Source organism: Ceratotherium simum, chromosome 14 (genome assembly GCF_057802395.1).
Source record: "Ceratotherium simum simum isolate JZ-2026a chromosome 14, ASM5780239v1, whole genome shotgun sequence".
NCBI classification, from domain to species: Eukaryota; Metazoa; Chordata; class Mammalia; order Perissodactyla; family Rhinocerotidae; genus Ceratotherium; species Ceratotherium simum.
The window spans coordinates 44768176-44789891 of record NC_141913.1 but is presented as its reverse complement, the minus strand read 5'-3'; the positions used below and the strand labels follow the sequence as shown (position 1 = coordinate 44789891).

Below are 21716 nucleotides of genomic sequence, written 5' to 3'. Positions count from 1 at the left end.
TAAGCCACGGGGCCGGCCCTGAAATCATTTTTGATTGTCATGACTGGGGAGATGGGGTGCTACTGGCATGTAGTGAGTAGAGAAAAAATGCTTCTCAACATCCTACAGTACACACAACAGCCCCCCACAACAAAGAATTATTCAGCCCCAAATGTCAATAGTGCTGAAGTTGAGCAACCCTGCTCCAGAGCCAAGGGAACAGGAGTAAAGGAGAGGGTATAAGTTGAGATAAGTCCAGGATGTGTAAGAACATAGACAATCTCGAGATGGCAAGGAAGGAGAATGAGTTATGCTCATCAAAACCAAAGGAGAGGGCCAGCCCTGTGGCTTAGCGGTTAAGTGCGCGCACTCCGCTGCTGGCGGCCCGGGGTTCGGATCCCAGGCACGCACCGACGTACCGCTTCTCCGGCCATGCTGAGGCCGCGTCCCACATACAGCAACTAGAAGGATGTGCAACTATGACATATAACTACCTACTGGGGCATTGGGGGAAAAATAAATAAATAAAATTATTAAAAAAAAAATCAAAGGGGAGAATGCAAAACTGAATGGAAGGCAAAAGTTATTAATAAATGCTCCACATCTAAAGGCTCATGAACAGGGATAGATTTGATTGTCAAGCTAAGACAATCAACTGTGAGGCAATGGAGAAGACACAGGTAAAGAGGCTGAAACAGAGGCTTATCAGCATTTTCTGTTACACATCTTCCAATTCAACAAATATTTATTGCACAGCTGCTACTAGATGTCATAGGGAAAACACAGAGGTAAATAAGTCATAATCCCTGACAGCAAGAAGACTGGATTTCAGCAGGGAGAATTAGATAAGTATATACATTATTATAATATAAGGGAAAATATAAGATATATGTCATAAGAGAAATAAACAGGTTCAAAACACACATCTTGCAAAGATTCAATGCAGTAATATAGGATAATTCTACTTAATACGCTTTTGATCTTCTGGGGGGGCGGAAATCATAGAATAGTCAGTTCTCCATCATTGTTTGCAAGGCTGTATATATCTGGTATAATTAACATAACTAGCAATATAAAATATTTGTTACTTCCAAATAGCCCAAATGCTAACACTATTCTAACAAGGAAAAAGCAGGATACTTTCTATAGAGTATTCCCATAGAGATTTTACTTTGCATTGAAAGACTCATGAAAAAAATTAGATCCAATATCCTAGAGTCAATCCTGCACCACTGAGAGGCTCTTAGTTATGTTTTGTTTTGTTTTTCAACTTTGGGTGGGTTTTATTTCTCTGAGGTTAGAAAGCCATCCAGAGGACAGCTCTTTAAATATTCCCCTCCGAAGGAGCCTCAAATTCAACCTGAGAAAATAGTCAGAGAAATCCCTAATGGTCCAGCCAACATACATTTTTCATAAAGTGATTATCCTCCTGCAGCCTCAGCTTCCTAAGCCTTTCCCTCCCTTCTATAATTGTTTTCCTTGTAGGCCAGGCAACAATTACCATTGCTACAAGACTGAGGAGGTTCACAAGCAATATATTTTACAATACATAAGTGTAGTGTCTCTGATATCTGGTGCTTTTATCACTAATTGCACTATAAAATGCGCTATTAAAACAGGGACAAACAAGATTGTAAAAATCACATAATGGACCATGACCACTTACAAAAGCCATTCATAAATGTTACTCTACCACTTATTTTTCTTTAATTGTCCACTTATGTAAGTATTTTTCCAAATTTTTACTTCTGGGGGATACCAACAAGAATATATTTGGAAATTTTACACAAACACGCTTGCATGCTTGCCCTTGAATATATTTTTTAATAAATTTGCTCACAATCAAAATTATATAGAACACCAATGGCCTATGAACAATGAATTCCTACGGACAGCTACGTGACCTCTTGAAAGAAATTAGAGGCATGGCAAATGCATTTAAACCTGACTTCTATTCAAACTTGAGAGCATGGGACAGAAAGAATGGAAAAAAGCACAGAAGGACTTCACAATTCTAATCTACGAAATATACAATATAACAAAGCCAATAAAACATTTATATCTTGAGGAAAGACAGAATGATCAAATATTACTGCCAATTACTAGACGATATGGGTCAGTGGAACCGACTACAGTGTTTCATATGGCATTAGCACTCACTAATTCATGGGCACATTTTCAAGTTCATAGATGAGCTTTTCAACCTCTTCACTATTTATTCACATGTCTACCATTTAAAAAAAAAGAATCAGGAATAAGAGAGAATGAAAATAAAAGTATTTGTTTTACCCATTAATAATTCTAATGAATACTTAGATGGAACTGGGAATTTTAAGTAGCGACTCAGATGAAATACTGGGATTGTCTCCAGGTTTCATTTATCCCTTATCCGAGACAAACTAGTTCTAACAGTGCCACAGAACACAAATACCACAAACCAAATACTGGCTAGACTCTACAAAACTAAAGACAAGTAACCAATTAATGAATTGAGACTGTTTTTTCTTCTTTCAGTAGGATAATCTTCTTCAGTAAGGAAATCTTCAGTAAGGAAAGTGACACTGCAGCACTTGTGCAACTTCGCCGTACCTATTCTCAAACATTTTCTTACATCCTTAAAATGGCCTAACCTCACTAAATCAGACCTATTTTTAAAACAAATGATAAGCCATAATTACAAACATCTTAATTGTACCTAAATTATTTTTTTCTCCTGGAGATATTAGCTCCAATCTTTCAACAGGAAGACTTTCAGAAAGTCAAAAGGACAGATTATATATAAAATGTTTGCTCTAATTTCAGAAATTTAAGTCGCTTAATTCAGTAAAAATCATTTTTAAATATTTCAAATGGTAAGAATAATTTACGTTTTCAAAATGCCAAATACTTGAAATACTCTAAAACTATGTTGGATAAACGTAAATAAAAATCAGAAGCTTATTTTTTTTACCAGTGTCATCTCCTAAAAATTATTCCCTAAGACACAGCAAAAACTATGTTATTAAATGAAGTTGAATAGAGACTACACACAGGAGGTCACATACAAAACTTACTTTGTCAGATGCCTCAGAAGCCAAGAGGTTAGTTGCAAGGGTTTGTAGCTTATGATGGGCCATATTTTTAAGGGCAGCAAGACTACGTCTTGTCATGGCTTGTTTTAGGTTGACTGCTGGATGACTAAGTGAATCCACTGCAGCAGGAACGGCTTCGTCACAAGCGTTCAGTATCTCCACTGCTGTTATCCCCATCACACAACGATCCAACGCACCTGGAAGACATATAGATTCACAACTGTCACACAACACTATACAATTTGAAATAGTGTCTTAAGAAAAGAAAATGCGTGGACATTCTTTATGTAGGAATATGCTTTATTAGCGCCTCCCAGAAACATTCTCTTGTACTTCCCCCCTCTAATGATCTTCCACATAGCATTACCCTAATCATCTCCTCTCCCATAAAGCCCCTACCACAACTTCTCAACAAAGTCAAGTTCAGAGCCAAAATGTCAACAACTTCCCCCAGGCTTTTCTACTTTCTTTCTACTTCCAAGACAGTCTCCTTGATCACTCCACACTATTACTCTATTACAAACATCAATTTCTATGACTTCACCTTCCTCTAAGTTGTATACCAATCCCAAACAAAAAAACTAAGTTTTGCTATTTTTCTAATTTTTTCTTCTTGAATAATTCCTGAAGCTTCTCTTCCTCTAAGAAACCTCCACAAAACAGGGAAAATATAATAACTTCTCATTCTGTCTGCAAATTTCTTGACTCTTATTCTTAACACTCAATCAAATGGTTCCCTGTGTGTTTGTGAAAATAACTACTACTTCAACTTGTAACCATTTCAAACCTTCTTCATTTGACCATTCTTTTCATTTACCTCCATCTATGCATTTCTTGTCTAAGTTAGAGTGCCAACTCTTTCCTGGAAAGCAGATGGCCTTTCTGTACTTTGTTTTTTACACAGGACCTAGCATCACATCAGTAGAGAAGGGTCTCATTGTGAGGATCTGTACAAAATTGTTTGAAGATCATAATAATGACAATGAAATGATGGTGAAGTCTATTTTGATTCACTGGGCATTCTTTCAGAGTCATTCTAAAGGAGGACAAGTTAATTTTGAAAAATAACCATAGAGAACACCAGAAACTTAAATGTCAACAAAATACAAAATTTTTCCTGTGTTTTTGAGCCAGTGCCCAAACCCCCAAACACTTATTTTCTTCCCAGTGTTGAATGGTTATATACATGCCATTTAAGTTTGCCCCTCATTCCTTAAAGAGTTTACCTTCTGACTCATTGTCCTATTTCTAGTTGTACTCCTGGAATAATTCTTGGTGATTTCAATATTTACATAAATCAGTGTTTTACTAACCAATTCACTGAATATTGACCAATATATTTTGGAAGGCAAAGCAAAAGAAGGAATTGTTACCTGAAACTTTTTGTGCATGTATGACAAGAGGAGTGTGTATACTCTAATGGGATTTACAAGTTCAAAAACGTTTGAAAATCACCAGCACATATGATTCTTCCACACATCCTGATCTCGTGGTTCTCTGAGCTCCTCTACTCCAATGAATTTTGTCCTACACTTGACCTCAGCCAATGGTCATATTATAATCTTCTCAATACCAATAGATGAAACTCCAACATGGTTCCAATTTCAAATATTCTACCCCAACAGCAGCTTCCATTCTTCACTTCAACTGTTTTGACTCCAATAATTCCTTGTTCAGTACTGACTCCAACAATTCACTAACCTATCACCCTTGCACTGTCTCTCATTTCCCCATGTCGTCATGACCCTCCTTGTTAAACTAAAATTCCATCACCCATCTTCATAACTACAGCTTTTTCCTCATCTCACTTCTTCGTACTAGCCAAGCAAACTCTAACCCTGGTTGAATCCAACTCTCCACCCACTCTGCACTTGTACAATGAGGATGGACATGAACGACAAATATGTTGACAGATCCACTTAAAATTCACGACCATTGCTCTCAAGTGGGCCCTTAGTAGTGACCACATTTCCACAGACACTTCATTTTCCTATTCTCTGAGTTAATTTTCCATACCTTCTCTTTCCAACCAATCTCCAACATTCCATTTCCTGGCCCCATCTGGGTGAAAAGTTTTGTTTCCGATTTCATTTAGAAAGAAGTGATTAGAAAAGAAGTTCCACAAGCTCCCACCACCACATCTCCATTCACTTTACCCTTTAATTATGAATGAACTATCCAGGCTCCTACCTAACACACTTGTAGCTTAAACCCCATCCCTCTCTTGTCTTCCCAAGGACATCATTTCAGCAATTCTCTCCTTTCTCTTCAAAAATTTTCCCTATCTACTAGATCATTCCCAGCAGTATATGATCACTCCCATCAGCATATAAACATCCACTGTTTCACCTGCTAAAAAGAAACACAGTTGACCCAATATCTCTCCCTAGCTGGTATCCCATTTTTTATAATCATCCTCTAAAGAGCTGTCTATATTTGCTACCTCCAAATTTTTCTCCTGCCATTTTCCTTTCAACTTACTCAAACCAGAGTTCACCCCTAAACATGCACAGTATTCTACATGTTGCTAAATACAACAGTCAGTTCTTAGTCCTCATTTTACTATCATTTACTTTCAGCAGTACTTGACTTTCCTTCCTCTCTACTCCTTGAAACACATTTTTTAACTTGGCTTCCAGGCAATCACATTCTTCATTTTCTTCTTCTGCTTGGCAGGTCCATTTTAGTTTACTTTGCTGGTTTCTCCACATCTAAACCCTGGAGTGCCCCAATCATTATCTATCTGCATTCCCTGGACTGGTGGCACATTCAATGCCATGACTTTAAATATCTTCTATTTGTTAAGAATTCCCAAATTTACATCACCCACTCTGACTTCCCCCACCTTGAACTCCAGGCTCATATAAACAATTTACTAAACAACATCTCTACTTGAATGTCTAATATTCAATTCAACTTAGTACATCAAAAATTGAATTCTTGATCTTCCGAAAATTTACTCTTTCCACTGTCTTCTCCGCATCTCAAAATGAATTGCATCCTTCCAGTTGCTGATGATCAAAACCCTGGAGCCATCTTTGATCCATCTCATTCTTTTACGCCCCTCACCCAACTATCAGCAAATCCTCTTGGCTCTACCTTCAAAATACACCTAGAATTCAACAAATTTCTCACCCGCTCCACTATTACCACCACGGTCTAATAATCCACCATCCTTTACTGCCAAAGGCAATAGCGTACAAGCTAATCTCCCTGTTTCCACCCTTGAACCACCTTCAGGCTATTCTGCAAAAAAAGCAGGAAAATATGATCTATAATGAGTAAAAAATTAAAATCAATAAAAACCATCCCAGAAGTGACACAGACTTGTTAAGATTAGCAGACAAGGGCATTAAAAGTTATTATAATTATATTCCAGATATTAAAAAAGTTTGAATAGAAAGACATGGAAGATATCAAAAGACCAAAATCGAAGTTTTGGATATGAAAACTACAATGTCTGAGATGAAAAATACACTAGATGGGAATAATGGCAGATTAGACACTGTAGAAGAAAAGATTAGAAAACTTGAAGACACAGAATAGAAACTATTTAAAATGAAATACAGAAAAAAAATAATTTTAAAGGTGAAAAGATAATCCATGAGCTGTGGGCAATTTCAAGCAGCCTAATAGACATATAACTGGAGTCTCCAACGAGAGTAAAGAAAAAGGAGGATCAAAAATATATTTGAATAAATAATGGCCAAAAGTTTCCAAATTTGTTGAAAACTATACATCCACAGATCCAAGAAGTACAACAAACCTTGAGCACAAGAAATATGAATAAAACTATAATCAAATTGCTCAAAACTAATATTAAAGAGAAAAATTTTAAAGTAGTAAGAAAAAAACAGACACGATATATAGAGGAGCAAAGATAAGAGTGACAGCAGATTTCTCACTGGAAATAATGCAAGTAAGAAGACAGTGGAGTACTGAATGAAAAAAAAAATAACAAACCTGTCAATCTAGAATTCTATACCCAGAAAAAAAATTTTAAAAATGAAAGTGAAATAAAGCGTTTTTCAGACATACAGAATCTGAAAGAATTCACCACCCATAGACCTACATTACAAGAAATAGTAAATATTAGGCAAAAGGAAAATCATTCCAGATGGAAATCCGGATCCACACAAAGCAATGAAGAGCAACAGAAATGGTAACTAGGAGGAGGCGGAGTCAAGATGGCGGCGTAGGCAGACTCTGAACTCACCTCCTCCCGTGGACACAGCCAATTTACAACTACTCGTGGAAAAATTACCCCTGAGACAGAACTGAAAACTGGATAAGAGGAACTCCTGCAACAACGGACAATCCTAACTGGGGTAGAAGAGGCAGAGACTCCCTTCCGGAGAGGAAAAATGCCGCCTTCACAAGCCGCCAGCTTCACGGCCGCCGGGAGCAGCTCACAGGTACGCAGCCTCCCTGGAGGCCCGGGGTCCTGAGCCGGGGAGCGCCCCCGCTGTGGGCATTTTGTGGACCCAGCACAATCGAGACCAGCGGCATAATATCTGACTTTGCCTGCTACTAAAGCATTGGGGAGCACCCCCAGAAAACCCGGTTCAAAAAGAAACTAAAACTGGCTCTTAAAGGGCCCCAGCGCAAACTCCCCCGTTCCAGAAAGCATCCTAAAATCACCAGAAAGAAAGGTGCACAGTGCTTCGGTGACAAGAGACTCACCTAATAGGCCCTGAGTGCATCTCGGTGAGGGGTGAGACCTCTCCAGGGACTGGGACATTGGCGGCGGCCATTGTTGTGGCCTGGTGTGAGCGTGCTGACACAGACGCCATTGGAGTTTTCCCTGAGACCTGCTAGCCCAGGGTCTGCTCCACCCGCTAGAGCACCGATTTAATCCAGCTCAGCCAGGGCAGGCAGCCCACCCTAGAGACTGGCCACACCCAACAACAAGCCCTCAGGCAACGTGTGGGCCTGCATAGATTGGTGACTTGATTCTCTGCAGCCTGGCAACTGAGCCGACTTGAGCGGGGCAGGGTGTGCACAAGGAGCGGGTGGAGAGTGTGCAGTGGTGGCAGAGTGTGTGGGGCTCCCGCCGTGGAGAGACTGGGTCCGCTTGGGGAGGTCGGGGCGCTCACACGGGGCAGGACTGTGTTGACCGTGTGTGTGGACCTGTGGGCAACAGGGCTTGTCAGCTGCAGAAGACTTGTGCTTCTCAAAGACCCACATAGGAGGTTTGCCCCACCTTCCAAAGCCTGAAACAATTGGGTGCTCCTGTGCCTGAGGGCAGCCCCACCCAGCTGCAATCCTCAGAGAGCTGACAAGAGACCTAATAGGCTAGAGGTTTACAGCAATTCTAAGGCCCTGAGCCTAACAACCTGCCACGCTGGGGGCCTACTCACTTAAAAGAAATACTGCAACACAAATGTGGTATTAGAACTTACAGCCAACTGTGCTGGGGCTCCCCACACCTGATAAAGAGACTGAAGGGCCCACAACAACTACAAGCAGCTGAGCATTACAACAGCTGGCTAGGAGCATAACTCAGCCTCCCTGGGCGCATATAGGGAGAGCTAACAGGCCACAATAGAAGGACACACGTAGCCCACATAGGGGCCACCCCTGGAACATTAAGAACTGAGGGAAGCACACTGGAAGCCTCCTAAGGCATCACTTACATAAGGTCACCTATCCAAGAGCAGGAGACGTAGCTGACCTACCTAATACGTAGACACAAGCACAAGGAAAGAGGCAAAATGAGGAGGCAAAAGAATACATTCCAAGTAAGGGAACAGGACAAAACCCCAGAAAAGGAACTAAGTGAAACAGAAATGAGCAACCTACCTGACAGAGAGTTCAAACTAAGAGTGTTAAGGATGCTCACTGATCTGGGGAGAAGAATAGATGAACTCAGTGAGAATGTCAACAAAGAAATGGAAGATATAAAAAAGAACCAATCAGAAATGAAGAATACAATACTGGAAATGAAAAATTCATTAGAGGGACTCAAAAGCAGAGTAGAGGATACAGAAGAACGGATCAGTGAGCTGGAAGAAAGACTAGAAGAAATTACCCAAGGTGAACAGGTAAAAGAGAAAAGAATTAAAAAGAGTGAGGACAGTCTAAGGGACCTCTGGGACAACATCAAGCGCACAAACATCCGTGTTATAGGTGTCCCGGAAGGAGAAGAGCGAGACAAGGGGGCAGAGAATCTATTTCAAGAAATAATAGATGAAAACTTCCCTAACCTAAGGAAGGAAACAGACATCCAGGTACAGGAGACACAGAGAGCCGCAACAAGATAAATCCAAAGAGGCCCACACCAAGACACATCATAATCAAAATGTCCAGAATTAAAGATAAAGAGAGAATCCTAAAAGCCGCAAGAGAATGTCAAGTTACATACAAAGGAAACCCCATAAGGCTATCAGCTGACTTCTCAGCAGAAACCTTACAGGCTAGAAGAGAATGGCACGATATATTTAAAGTGCTAAAAGGAAAAAACTTACAGCCCAGAATACTCTACCCAGCAAGGTTATCGTTCAAAATGGAAGGAGAGATCAAAATTCTCCCAGATAAGCAAAAATTAAAGGAGTTTGTTACCAAGAAACCAGTGTTACAAGAAATGTTAAAGGGAGTGATTTAAGGGGAAAAGAGAAGACCACAAATAGGAAAAATTATCTATTTCCACGATTAGAACGTAATGGATACAAATGCACAAAAAAGAGGTTAGATATGATATCAAAAACATAAAAGGAGGGAGGAGGGTAGTTAAAGAGTACAGCTTTCAGACAGAGGTCAAACTAAAGTGACCATCAATTCTGTATAGAAGAAGTAAGGAACAGAGAAGGACTACTAAAACACTGAGAAAAAAAAAAAAAGTTAAAAAATGGCAGTAAGTACATACTTATCAATAGCTACTTTAAACGTCAATGGACTAAATGCCCCAATTAAAAGGCATAGGGTGGCTGACTGGATAAAAAAACAAGACCCATATATATGCTGCATACAAGAGACACACTTCAGACCTAAAGACACTCACAAACTGAAAGTGAAGGGATGGAAAAAGATACTCCACGCAAATGGCAATGAAAAGAAAGCTGGGGTAGCAGTACTCATATCAGACAAAATAGACTTTAAAACAAAAACTGTAAAAAGAGGCAAAGACGGGCATTACATAATGATCAAGGGAACAATCCAACAAGAGGATATAACACTTGTAAATATCTACGCACCCAATGTAGGTGCACCTAAATATATAAAGCAATTATTAACAGACATAAAAACAGAAATAGACAGTAATACAATAATAGTAGGGGATTTTAAAACTCCACTTACACCAACGGATAGATCATCCAAACAGAAGATCAATAAGGAAACACTGGCCTTAAACGACACCTTAGAACAGATGGACCTAGTAGATATATACAGAGCATTCCATCCAAAAACCGAAGAATACACGTTCTTTTCAAATGCACATGGGACATTCTCCAGGATTGATCACATATTAGGCCACAAAACAAGTCTCCATAAATTTAAGAAGATTGAAATAATACCAAGCATCTTTTCTGACCACAACGGTATGAAACTAGAAATCAACTATAGGAAGAAAATCAGAAAAGCCACAAATACATGGAGATTAAACAAAATGCTACTGAACAAAGACTGGGTTAACGAAGAAATCAAAGAAGAAATCAAAAAATACCTGGAGACAAATGAAAATGAAAATACGACATGCCAGAATTTATGGGATACAGCAAAAGCGGTTCTAAGAGGGAAGTTTATAGCGATACAGGCCTATCTCAACAAACAAGAAAAATCTCAAATAAACAATCTAAAAATGCACCTAAAGGAACTGGAAAAAGAAGAACAAACAAAGCCCAAAATCAGTAGAAGAAGGGAAATAATAAAAATCAGAGCAGAAATAAATGAAATAGAGACCAAAAAAACAATAGAAAAAATTAATAAAACCAAGAGCTGGTTCTTTGAAAAGATCAACAAAATAGACAAACCTTTAGCTAGACTCACCAAGAAAAAAATAGAGAAGGCACAAATAAGTAAAATCAGAAATGAAAGAGGAGTGGTTACAACAGACACCTCAGAAATACAAAAGATTATAAGAGAATACTATGAAAAACTATATGCCAACCAATTCGACAATCTGGAAGAAATGGATAAATTCTTAGAATCATACAACCTTCCAAAACTGGATCAAGAAGAAGTAGAGAATTTGAATAGACCAATCACCAGTAAGGAGATCGAAACAGTAATCAAAAACCTCCCCAAAAATAAAAGTCCAGGACCAGACGGCTTCCCTGGTGAATTCTACCAAACATTCAAAGAAGACTTAATACCTATCCTTCTCAAACTCTTCCAAAAAATTGAGGAGGGGGGGAAGCTCCCTAACTCATTCTATGAAGCTGACATTACCCTGATACCAAAACCAGACAAGGACAACACAAAAAAAGAAAATTACAGGCCAATATCACTGATGAACATCGATGCGAAAATCCTCAACAAAATACTAGCAAATCGCATATAACAATACGTTAAAAGATTATACACCATGATCAAGTGGGATTTATTCCAGGTATGCAGGGATGGTTTAACATTCGCAAATCAATCAACGTAATACACCACATTAATAAAATGAAGAACAAAAATCACATGATCATCTCAATAGATGCAGAGAAAGCATTTGACAAGATCCAGCATCCATTTATGATAAAAACTCTGAATAAAATGGGTATAGAAGGAAAGTACCTCAACATAATAAAGACCATATATGAGAAACCCACAGCTAATATCATCCTCAATGGTGAAAAACTGAAAGCTATCCCTCTAAGAACAGGAACCAGACAAGGATGCCCACTCTCACCACTCCTATTTAACATAGTATTGGAAGTCCTAGCCAGAGCAATCAGGCAAGAGAAAGAAATAAAAGGGATCCAAATTGGAAAGGAAGAAGTGAAACTGTCACTATTTGCAGATGACATGATTTTATATATAGAAAACCCTAAAGAATCCACCAGAAAACTTTTAGAAGTAATAAACGAATATGGGAAAGTTGCAGGATACAAAATCAACATACAAAAATCAGTTGCATTTCTGTACACTAACAACGAAGTAGCAGAAAGAGAAATTAAGAATACCATCCCATTTACAATTGCAACAAAAAGAATAAAATACCTAGGAATAAACTTAACCAAAGAGGTGAAAGATCTGTACACGAAAACTATAAAACATTTCTGAAAGAAATTGAAGAAGACACAAAGAAATGGAAAGATATTCCGTGCTCTTGGATTGGAAGAATTAACATAGTTAAGATGTCCATACTTCCTAAAGCCATCTATAGATTCAATGCAATCCCTATCAAAGTTCCAACAACATTTTTCACAGAAATAGAACAAAGAATCCTAAAATTCATATGGAACAACAAAAGACCCGAATAGCTAAAGGAATCCTGAGAAAAAGAACAAAGCTGGAGGTATCACACTCCCTGATTTCAAAATATACTACAAAGCTGTAGTAACCAAAACAGCATGGTACTGGCACAAAAACAGACACACAGATCAATGGAATAGAATCGAAAGCCCAGAAATAAACCCACACATCTATGGACAGCTAATCTTTGACAAAGGAGCCAAGAACATACAATGGGGAAAAGAAAGTCTCTTCAACAAATGGTGTTGGGAAAACTGGATAGCCATATGCAAAAAAATGAAAGTAGATCCTTACCTTACACCATACACAAAAATTAACTCCAAATGGATTAAAGACTTGAATGTAAGACCTGAAACCGTGAAAGTTCTAGAAGAAAACATAGGCAGTACGCTCTTCGACATCGGTCTTAGCAACATCTTTTCAAACACCACATCTGACCGGGCAAGAGAAACAATAGAAAAAATAAACAAATGGGACTACATCAAACTAAAAAGCTTCTGCACAGCAAAGGAAACCATCAACAAAACGAAAAGACAACCTAACAATTGGGAGAAGATATTTCCCAACCATACATCTGATAAGGGCTTAATCTCCAAAATATATAAAGAACTCATGCATCTCAACAACAAAAACTAACAACCCAATTAAAAATGGGCAAAAGACCTGAACAGACATTTCTCCAAAGAAGATATACAGATGGCCAACAGACACATGAAAAAGATGTTCAAAATCACTATCAGGGAAATGCAAATCAAAACTACAATGAGATATCACCTCACGCCCGTCAGAATGGCTATAATTAACAAGACAGGAAACAACATGTGTTGGAGAGGATGTGGAGAGAAGGGAACTCTCATACACTGCTGGTGGGAGTGCAAACTGGTGCAGCCACTATGTAAAACAGTATGGAGATTCCTCAAAAAATCAACGATAGAACTACCATATGATCCAGCTATTCCACTGTTGGGTATTTATCCAAAGAACTTGAAAACACCAATTTGCAAAGGTACATGCACCCCTGTGTTCATTGCAGCCTTATTCACGATAGCCAAGACTTGGAAGCAACCTAAGTGCCCATCAAGGGACAAATGGATAAAGAAGCTGTGGTATATATACACAATGGAATACTACTCAGCCATAAGAAACGACGAAATCCAGCCATTTGTGACAACATGGATGGACATTGAGGGTATAATGCAAAGTGAAATAAGTCAGAGGGAGAAGGCCAAATACCGTATGATTTCCTTCATTAAGTAGTAGATAATAACAACAATAAACAAACACATAGGGACAGAGATTGGATTGGTGGTTACCAGAGGGGAAAGGGGGAGGGAGGAGGGTGAAAGGGATAATTCGGTACATGTGTGTGGTGATGGGTTGTAATTAGTATTTTGGTGGTGAACATGATGTAGTCCATGCAGAAATAGAAGTACAATGATGTACACCTGAAATTTTTGCAATGTTATAAACCAATGTTACTGCAATAAACAAAAAATTAAAAAAAAAAAAAAAAAAAGAAATGGTAACTAAATGGGTGAATATGTAAGATCTTGTTTTTATTATTCAAATTTCCTTAAAAGACAATAGACTGTTTACATAAGCAAATAGAAATAAAACATGTTCTAAATGCGTGAAAACCATGAGCAACAATATGGATGATACAAAGTGATAAAAGTGATGATAAAAAGTGGCAGAGGGTGACCCAATTATTTTTGACTGGACTCATTCTTTACACTAAGCAACTGGTCTGTGTAAAAGAATAGTAGGAGATACAGACAAAGGTAGGAGGGTACCACACTGTGGAGGACCTTGTCTTAAAGGCTATATGAGCTAAAATTATTTGATTTTTTTCATTAAGACAGTGGCATAAACCAAGTGTTGTTTTATTTCCTAAGATTAATTTGCCAGCAGAGTAGAGGATGGATTAGATGGTAGAAATAGAAGACAAGGAAACCAATAAAGATAGCCTAGGTATGGAAAAACATAGCCCAAGTTAGAAGAGTACATTGGACAGAAAAAAGGAAGGAGAGGGGTATCCAGTGGGAAGGATTTAGTAATTAATTGCACAGAGGGATCATGGGAAGAAAAGTAGGAAAGACAGCCATATTTCCACTCTAACAACCTCTTCCTTCAAAATTCCATAGTGAATCATCCAAAGGGAAAAAAAGAAACTGATTCTACTTGGTTTTACCAAGATTTTAGAAAAGCACCATTTTTCTTAACCATTTCATCCTTTGTGTCTTTGCCTGTCCCATAGTATTTTTTTGTTAATAGAATGAAAAACACAAATGTAAAAGATATAGAAGAGTTGATGATGTAATGCCATACACTGTGAAACAGAAATATAAAATCAAATCTCTACTATATTAAATACTGCAGGCAAGGGTCAAATATGTGAAGAAAATACTTGCTACTAAACCCTTCTACTAGTAACAAAATACTGGACTGAAGTACCACCTTCTGATCCTCTTTGGTAATTTCAGTAACAAGACAAAACCATCAATTTAAATAAATCAAAATAAAAGCATGAAAATATTTTTAAAAATTAGTCTAAAGAATAACGTACACTCTAAGGCTTTATTTGTATGAAAAACCTGATTCTCTGATACACTTATGTTTCTCGTTATCCATGCTTTCTATACACTTTTCAATAGACATAAATATACAATAGTCATAATTCTCTGATATATTTTATTAGATAATTAAGTTTTTTTTAAAAAGACTCACATATTTCATGAAGTAAGTACAAAAACAGGAATATTTCAGAAAACTTGGAGGGACAGAAAATAAATAAAACAAAAAAAGATAGAACAAAGTAAACTGACACAACTTCATACACTAATTTCTAATAATATCTGGTAAGCACTATTAGTGTTTGCATTTGTATAAGAACATCTACTCACTGTCCCTATAGGAATAGGTACATGATGTGAAAATCACTTTTGTTTCATAGCAAAGACAATAAAAATGGGCATATGAAAATGTTGTTTAGCCTTGGTGATGCGTTAGATAAGAACATCTTGTAATATCAGTCATTACTTAAAGCACGCCACTATTTCCCAAATAGACAGGATTTTGACCTTGTCAAAGGCCTGTGGGAACCACACTGCATGTTTACTGGGAACGTCAGATGTGAAGAACAAGAATGTTGACCCCTGAAGCACATAAATAGCTCCACACAGATGCAGCCACCATCTAGGTCAGTGGCCCACCTTTACTAAGTTCCTAAGTAGGAGTCAAGAGGTTCACGTGGCCAAATCCTGTTACTAGTTGTATGACTAATTTTCTAACTATCCAGAGATGTGAAAGAATAATAATTTCCAAGGCCTCTACATCACTATTAATTGCTATTGTGTATAATAAAGAAGACACAATAAAAGAACAAAAGATTCTGCACCGGTATCTCTCTAATTAAATTTTATATTACTAGCTTCAACTTCATTTCATTAGGAAATAAACACTGAAAATAAAAACCACCCATTTGAAGAGAAAAACAACTAATAAAAAATGCTGTATGAAAGTATAAAGGAGGGGGCCGGCCCAGTGGCGCAAGCGGTTAAGCGCGCACGCTCCGCTTCGGCGGTCCGGGGTTCGCAGGTTCGGATCCTGGGCGTGCACTGACGCACCACTTGTCAAGCTATGCTGTGGTGGTGTCGCATATAAAGTAGAGGAAGATGGGCACGGATGTTAGCTCAGGGCCAATCTTCCTCAGCAAAAAAAGGAGGAGGATTGGCATTGGTTGTTAGCTCAGGGCTTATCTTCCTCAACAACAACAAAAAAAAGTACAAAGGAAAGAAGTGTTTTCAAGCTAGAAACATCAGTATAATTCAAAACAGCAAACCCAAAAAAATGCACAATATGCACGAGTAGTTTTAGTGTAATATGGCTTCATTGTAAATGTACATTCCCAAAACACTAAGAGGGACAAAGTATCTCCTCAAAGTTTAAATACATTTCATACAGCAAATCTTGGCTGAATCTGATTTATTTAGCTTCATTTTTTATTTATTTAAATAAATTTAATAAATAAATAATGTCCATACCATCAGGATGTGCCTTACTGACTCCCCAGGGACCTTTACATCATTAGCTAAAGCTTGAACTACAAGAAGGAAAAAAGAACGTATACCTCCTGTTACGGCTGAAAAATAAATTCTGCTTCTCTATCTTTATCTTGATATAAGAATGCCACATTGCCTGTTTACCCAAAAGGTAAAGGTCAGAAGATAATTGTGAAGTTCCAATATCATATATTGTGTTTAATTTAAAATGGGCTTAATTATACTAAACTGGTTATAAGAATAACATCCTCCAATATACCACAGTTAGGAGCTATTTGTCATTCCCTTCTAGGGAAATTACTTGAAAAGTTACTTGTGTTTCAGTAAGGTCTCATTTGTAAAGAATATGAAATTCTTTACATTCTTTACAAATGTATTCAAAGTACCTGAAGGATTCAAATATCATATACTTAAGTATCTGAAAAACTCAGGAAAATGATACTCTCTTCTTTTATCATTTTAATTTAATTTTTAAAGGTCCTAGAAAAGTTTACCACACTTTTGTATTTATGATATATCAATTGTTAATTGAATATTTATAGTATTAAAAATAGTGTTTTATGATTATCACTGCTATAAGAACTTTCTTTTTTTTTTGGTGAGGAAGATCCTCCCTGAGCTAACATCTGTTGGCAATCTTCCTCTTTTTTTTTTTTTTTTTTTTACTTCAGGAAGATTAGCCCTGAGCTAACATCTGCGCCAGTCTTCGTCTATTTTTTGTATGTGGGATGCCTCCACAGCGTGGCTGATGAGTGGAGTAGGTCTGCACCTGGAATTCAAACCTGCAAACCCAGGCCGCTGAAGCGGAGAGCGTGGAACTTGAACCGCTCAGGCATGGGGCCAGCCCCAGAACTTACTTTCTTTAATACTAATTCTCAAAGAAAATATTTCTAAATGTAAGTAAGGTCATAGTCCCAAGTTCAACAAAGTACAAGTCAAGTAGCATATTTATTAAATAATAATAATAGGAAATATACACACAGGCATGTAAACACATACAAACTTCAAGTACACAAACATACACATACACACACTTACATTATGTCTACTACACACCAGGTAAATATTATCTCACTTTATTCTCCCAGAAACATTATAAAATAAGAAATATTATTATCTTCATTTTACAGATGAGTAAGTTGACAGATAAAAGTCCAGTGACTTGCTGTATATCACAGCGCCAGTAAATGGCCGATCCTAAACTCAAAGTAAGCAGTCTGACTCCAGAGCCCAAGACTAACTCTAGATATTTAGCTTGTGGGGTGGACCAAACCAGCAAACATGAAACAGTGCTGCTCATCAGACAGGATATAACAAAAAGTAACACAACGGTAAGATACAAAATTACATATGTAGGATGACAATAGTTCTGGTTTAAAAAATGCACAGAAACAAGATTAGAAAGAAATATGCCAAAATGTTAATATTTAAAACTGAGCAATGGGATTTGAGTTTATCTTTTTTCCCTTCTAATACTTCTGTGCTTTTAAAATTTCACAAAAAGTATATAAACCTCTTTTACAATCAAACAAGAAAAAGATGAGTTACATGCAAAAGCAAAGAGGTCTCTCACTCTTCAAAAATGTTTCCTCTTGTCAAGACCACCTGCATACTACCAGTTAAAACAAGGATTATCAATAAAAGTTCGCTGAAGATTATGACTACTTGTTCCAAAAAGACTTAGAAGAACTGGTCCCTCAGTGCAAGCAGAAATACATACATAGTCTGATTTCAAAAAGGACTATTTAAAACAAACCAAAACAGATGAAGAAGAGGAAAAAAAATAGTAGAAATATTACATAGTACAACTAAGAATGTAAAAAAAAGTTTTAATCACTGATAAATGATGACTTAAGATAGTTAAAATAGAATAAAATGTATTTTAAAAAGCTTAAACTAATAAACCTTTAGTTACTTAATCTTACTTAAAGATTTCTCAGGGAAAACCATAAGACTCTGTGTATAAACATTAAATATCATCACCTGTACGTTTAAGCTAAGCACTGCTTGTTCTATACCATGCCCTATATATAAAATTTCTGAAACTTTAAATTTTAAATGTTCTGTCTAGAACTTAAAACTTTCACTTCAATTACCTCCTACAATTAACTGCCTCATATGGCTTTTCTGCTATTCAAATAAAACAGAATCTTATGTTCTTCCACTGTTTCTGAACTTGAGACAAAAATGGTGCCCTTAATCTTGCTCACACTTTACTACATGAGTTATAAAGAAAGCACTTATTTTTTTGTCTGCTGTCTGTATGTCTGTCCTAATCTGTATCTTATCTTCAGTTACATTCCTTTAAAGATCAGTGAACTACTCTACAAGCATTTGGCATAGTACAGCAAATAAGAGGATATTTAAATATTTCTTTGTTGATATGATAAGAACACTTAGAAAAATCAGTGATCAGAAATAAAAGTAGCAACCTTTTCACATTTCAAGGCCTCTTCCCCCATATAAAAGATTTTTAATTTCTAGGAATCAAATACACCACTTAATTTTCTAGTCTATCTCTTAACATTTGTTCTTACCAGTATCCATTTGCCAGACATACACAGAGCCATCTGAACATCCCACCACTAGGTAATCATCAGAAGGCCTCCACTTGATTACTTGAATAGGGAAAAGATGACGAGATGCTAGCATAATGCATTTTTTCTCTCGCAAACTTAGGAGTCCTACTGAGTGGTCACTGGCTACAGAGCAGATGCAGTGCTGCACTCTTGCCTGAAAAGAAGAATAAACCTTAATTATATTTAGATTAAATTCAGAATAAAATGGACCTTGTCCTCAATAACTTAAACCAAAATTAATTATACATTTGCTACTGCTGAAAACCAACCACTATTAGGTTGTGTTGAAAAATCTGTCCCTTTATATTACACATAAAACACCCAGTTCAATTATCATAAGTCAAAAAAATATTAAATTAATCCTAGATTAAAGATGGAAAAGACGCTTTGAAAAATCTGCTGTTCAAATTTGAAGATGACGTTACTAAAATGATTGCTATATATGAGCAAGCAAAGCTGGAAAAAAATTGATCTGTTATTATGTGTTCTTTCCACAGTACGAACTTTCCTTTGTTAGCTGACAGAGCTGGTTTCTGCAGTGCTTCTTTCTGTTTGTGACTCCGTCATTTAGACCCATGCTCTTCCTTGCTCCTTGCTCAAAAACAATACCCTCCTGGTCCCTCTGCCACAATCATTTCTTAAGAGCCACCAATATTTTGTACTATCTGTAAACGTGCTTCACAGTTTCTGTCTATATTGTCAGCAGGTGCACCACCTCAACACACACAGAACAGCCAATTAAACATTCTGCTATCTATTTTCTGCTCATCTCTCGTTTTTGCCCTTCAATTCCTTTTTTAAACAAGATAGAATATAAACAATCAAACAAAGATGGTAAAGATTTTCACTAGCAACAGAGAACTGAATCCACAACAACCTACAAAATTAAAAAAGTCTTCAAATTTTTAAAGATACTTTATAAGCATTTTAAAACTTTTTAGTGAATTATTATACTTTCAGTTCATACTAAGGTGAAACCATATGAAAACAGCCATCTGAAATTCATTATTGTACATACTGTGCCTATTTATTGAGGATGAGGCCCACTGCACTACAATATATACTATCCCCTCTGTAGGACCCAAAGGGAAACTTCTCCAACCTCACCCTAATGGGCTTCTCCTAAGCAAATAGACTGTTTTTAGCAAAAGAACAATATCTCACTGATTGGTATATCTCACTGAATGGTGGCCAAATGTGCATGGGAAACACAAGTTACACTTGTTTTTATCCACAAACTTCCAAGAACCTTTAACACGCTGATCTGAATAAAATTATATCCACGAGGGGGATACAATATCACGCATCTCTAAGTTTATTTGACCACGGTAATCTTATAAGACCTAGTTTTTGAGGAACACATTTTGGTGAAAGGTGCCATAACTGTTCCTTTTATGTTTTGGCTACTAAGAAATTCAGGACTGAATTCTCTACCCACAACAGTGCAATATCTTGGGCATACATTTCTGAATGCTGACTCTGCATGACCTCATCTACTTTCTTCTCATTTTTTTTCACCATGACTTAGCTTTATTTTTATCTTATCGAATAATGTTTATTTTTGTAAACAACCTAAAATCAATTTTTGAATGAAGCAGAACATTAATAAAACAAAGTAAGATTTAACTACTTACTTTTTTCTTGAATTCAGGTGTTTTAATCTTTTATTCTGTGTTCATTTTATTTGTATTTTTTGTTTTATAACAATTTAAACACTATAATCAACATAGCAGGTGTTTACTAATTTTAAAAGTTAAGAAAACTAAGTTCAGAAAGATCGTATTATAAACTTTTATTAAAACATCATATAGAATTTTCTTAAATAAGCATTTGTTAAGCTTACTTATTTCATGTTCCCTGATAAGCATTCACTTGAAACATGATTTCTTTCTTTTAAAAGACATACTAAGGACTGAATGATAGTTGACTTATGGCACACAAAAATTAGCTTTATAACTAAGCAATAAACCAAAATAAAGTGGCAAACTACACAAAAACATTTAAATATAGGCAATGTTAGAATAAAACAGGGTAAAAATATACACCATTATACCTTTAAGTTATTTCACACTACATAAAATATCTATGAGTTTCACCAGACATACATTGCTAACTGAAGATGATAGTTTAATGCAGTGGATTCTTTGAATTTCTACAGATTATCATTAGTATTGACTATTTGTATTTATTAAATATATCATCATTCAATTTACAAAAAGGGATAATTGCTATATTAATGGTTAACTACTATTTTCTATTTTGTAACATCAAGCTGCCAAAAAGTGGTCATTTTATTTATTTCTCTAATCAGAGAAAATAAATCTAACAGTAATCGTTTTCTCTGTATATGATTAACTAAAAAGAATGACTCCTAAACAGCATTCCTTTCAATCTATTCACATCCTTTAATGAGGCACTGATCTACCACAGCACTCACCACACCTGTCACTACTTTTGATTCTGTTCCTTCAACTCACAAGCTCTCCAAAACCTTCTTTAAAATGAGCTAATCCTTAATTAATGCCATCCACCTAACTAGCCTACTTGCTAGTCCCCAAGTCCGTGGTCATTTCATTAATGTTCACATACACTCGTGTCATTCCTTTTCAAAGAGCAGAGAAATG

At 36.8% G+C, this 21716-nt stretch overlaps 1 protein-coding gene across 6 annotated transcripts in view; it reads right to left on the bottom strand.

Moving 5' to 3' along the window:
* Positions 1-21716, bottom strand: part of WDR7 (WD repeat domain 7) — a 361544-nt gene that overhangs the window by 269067 nt on the left and 70761 nt on the right. For all 6 annotated transcript variants that reach the window (XM_087439267.1, XM_087439266.1, XM_087439270.1 and 3 more), the window contains 2 exons: positions 19051-19246; positions 3033-3247 (listed from right to left, as the gene is read on the bottom strand). In XM_087439267.1, the coding sequence (XP_087295393.1) occupies positions 3033-3247; positions 19051-19246 (411 nt within the window). The remainder of the gene's footprint in view (positions 1-3032; positions 3248-19050; positions 19247-21716) is intronic.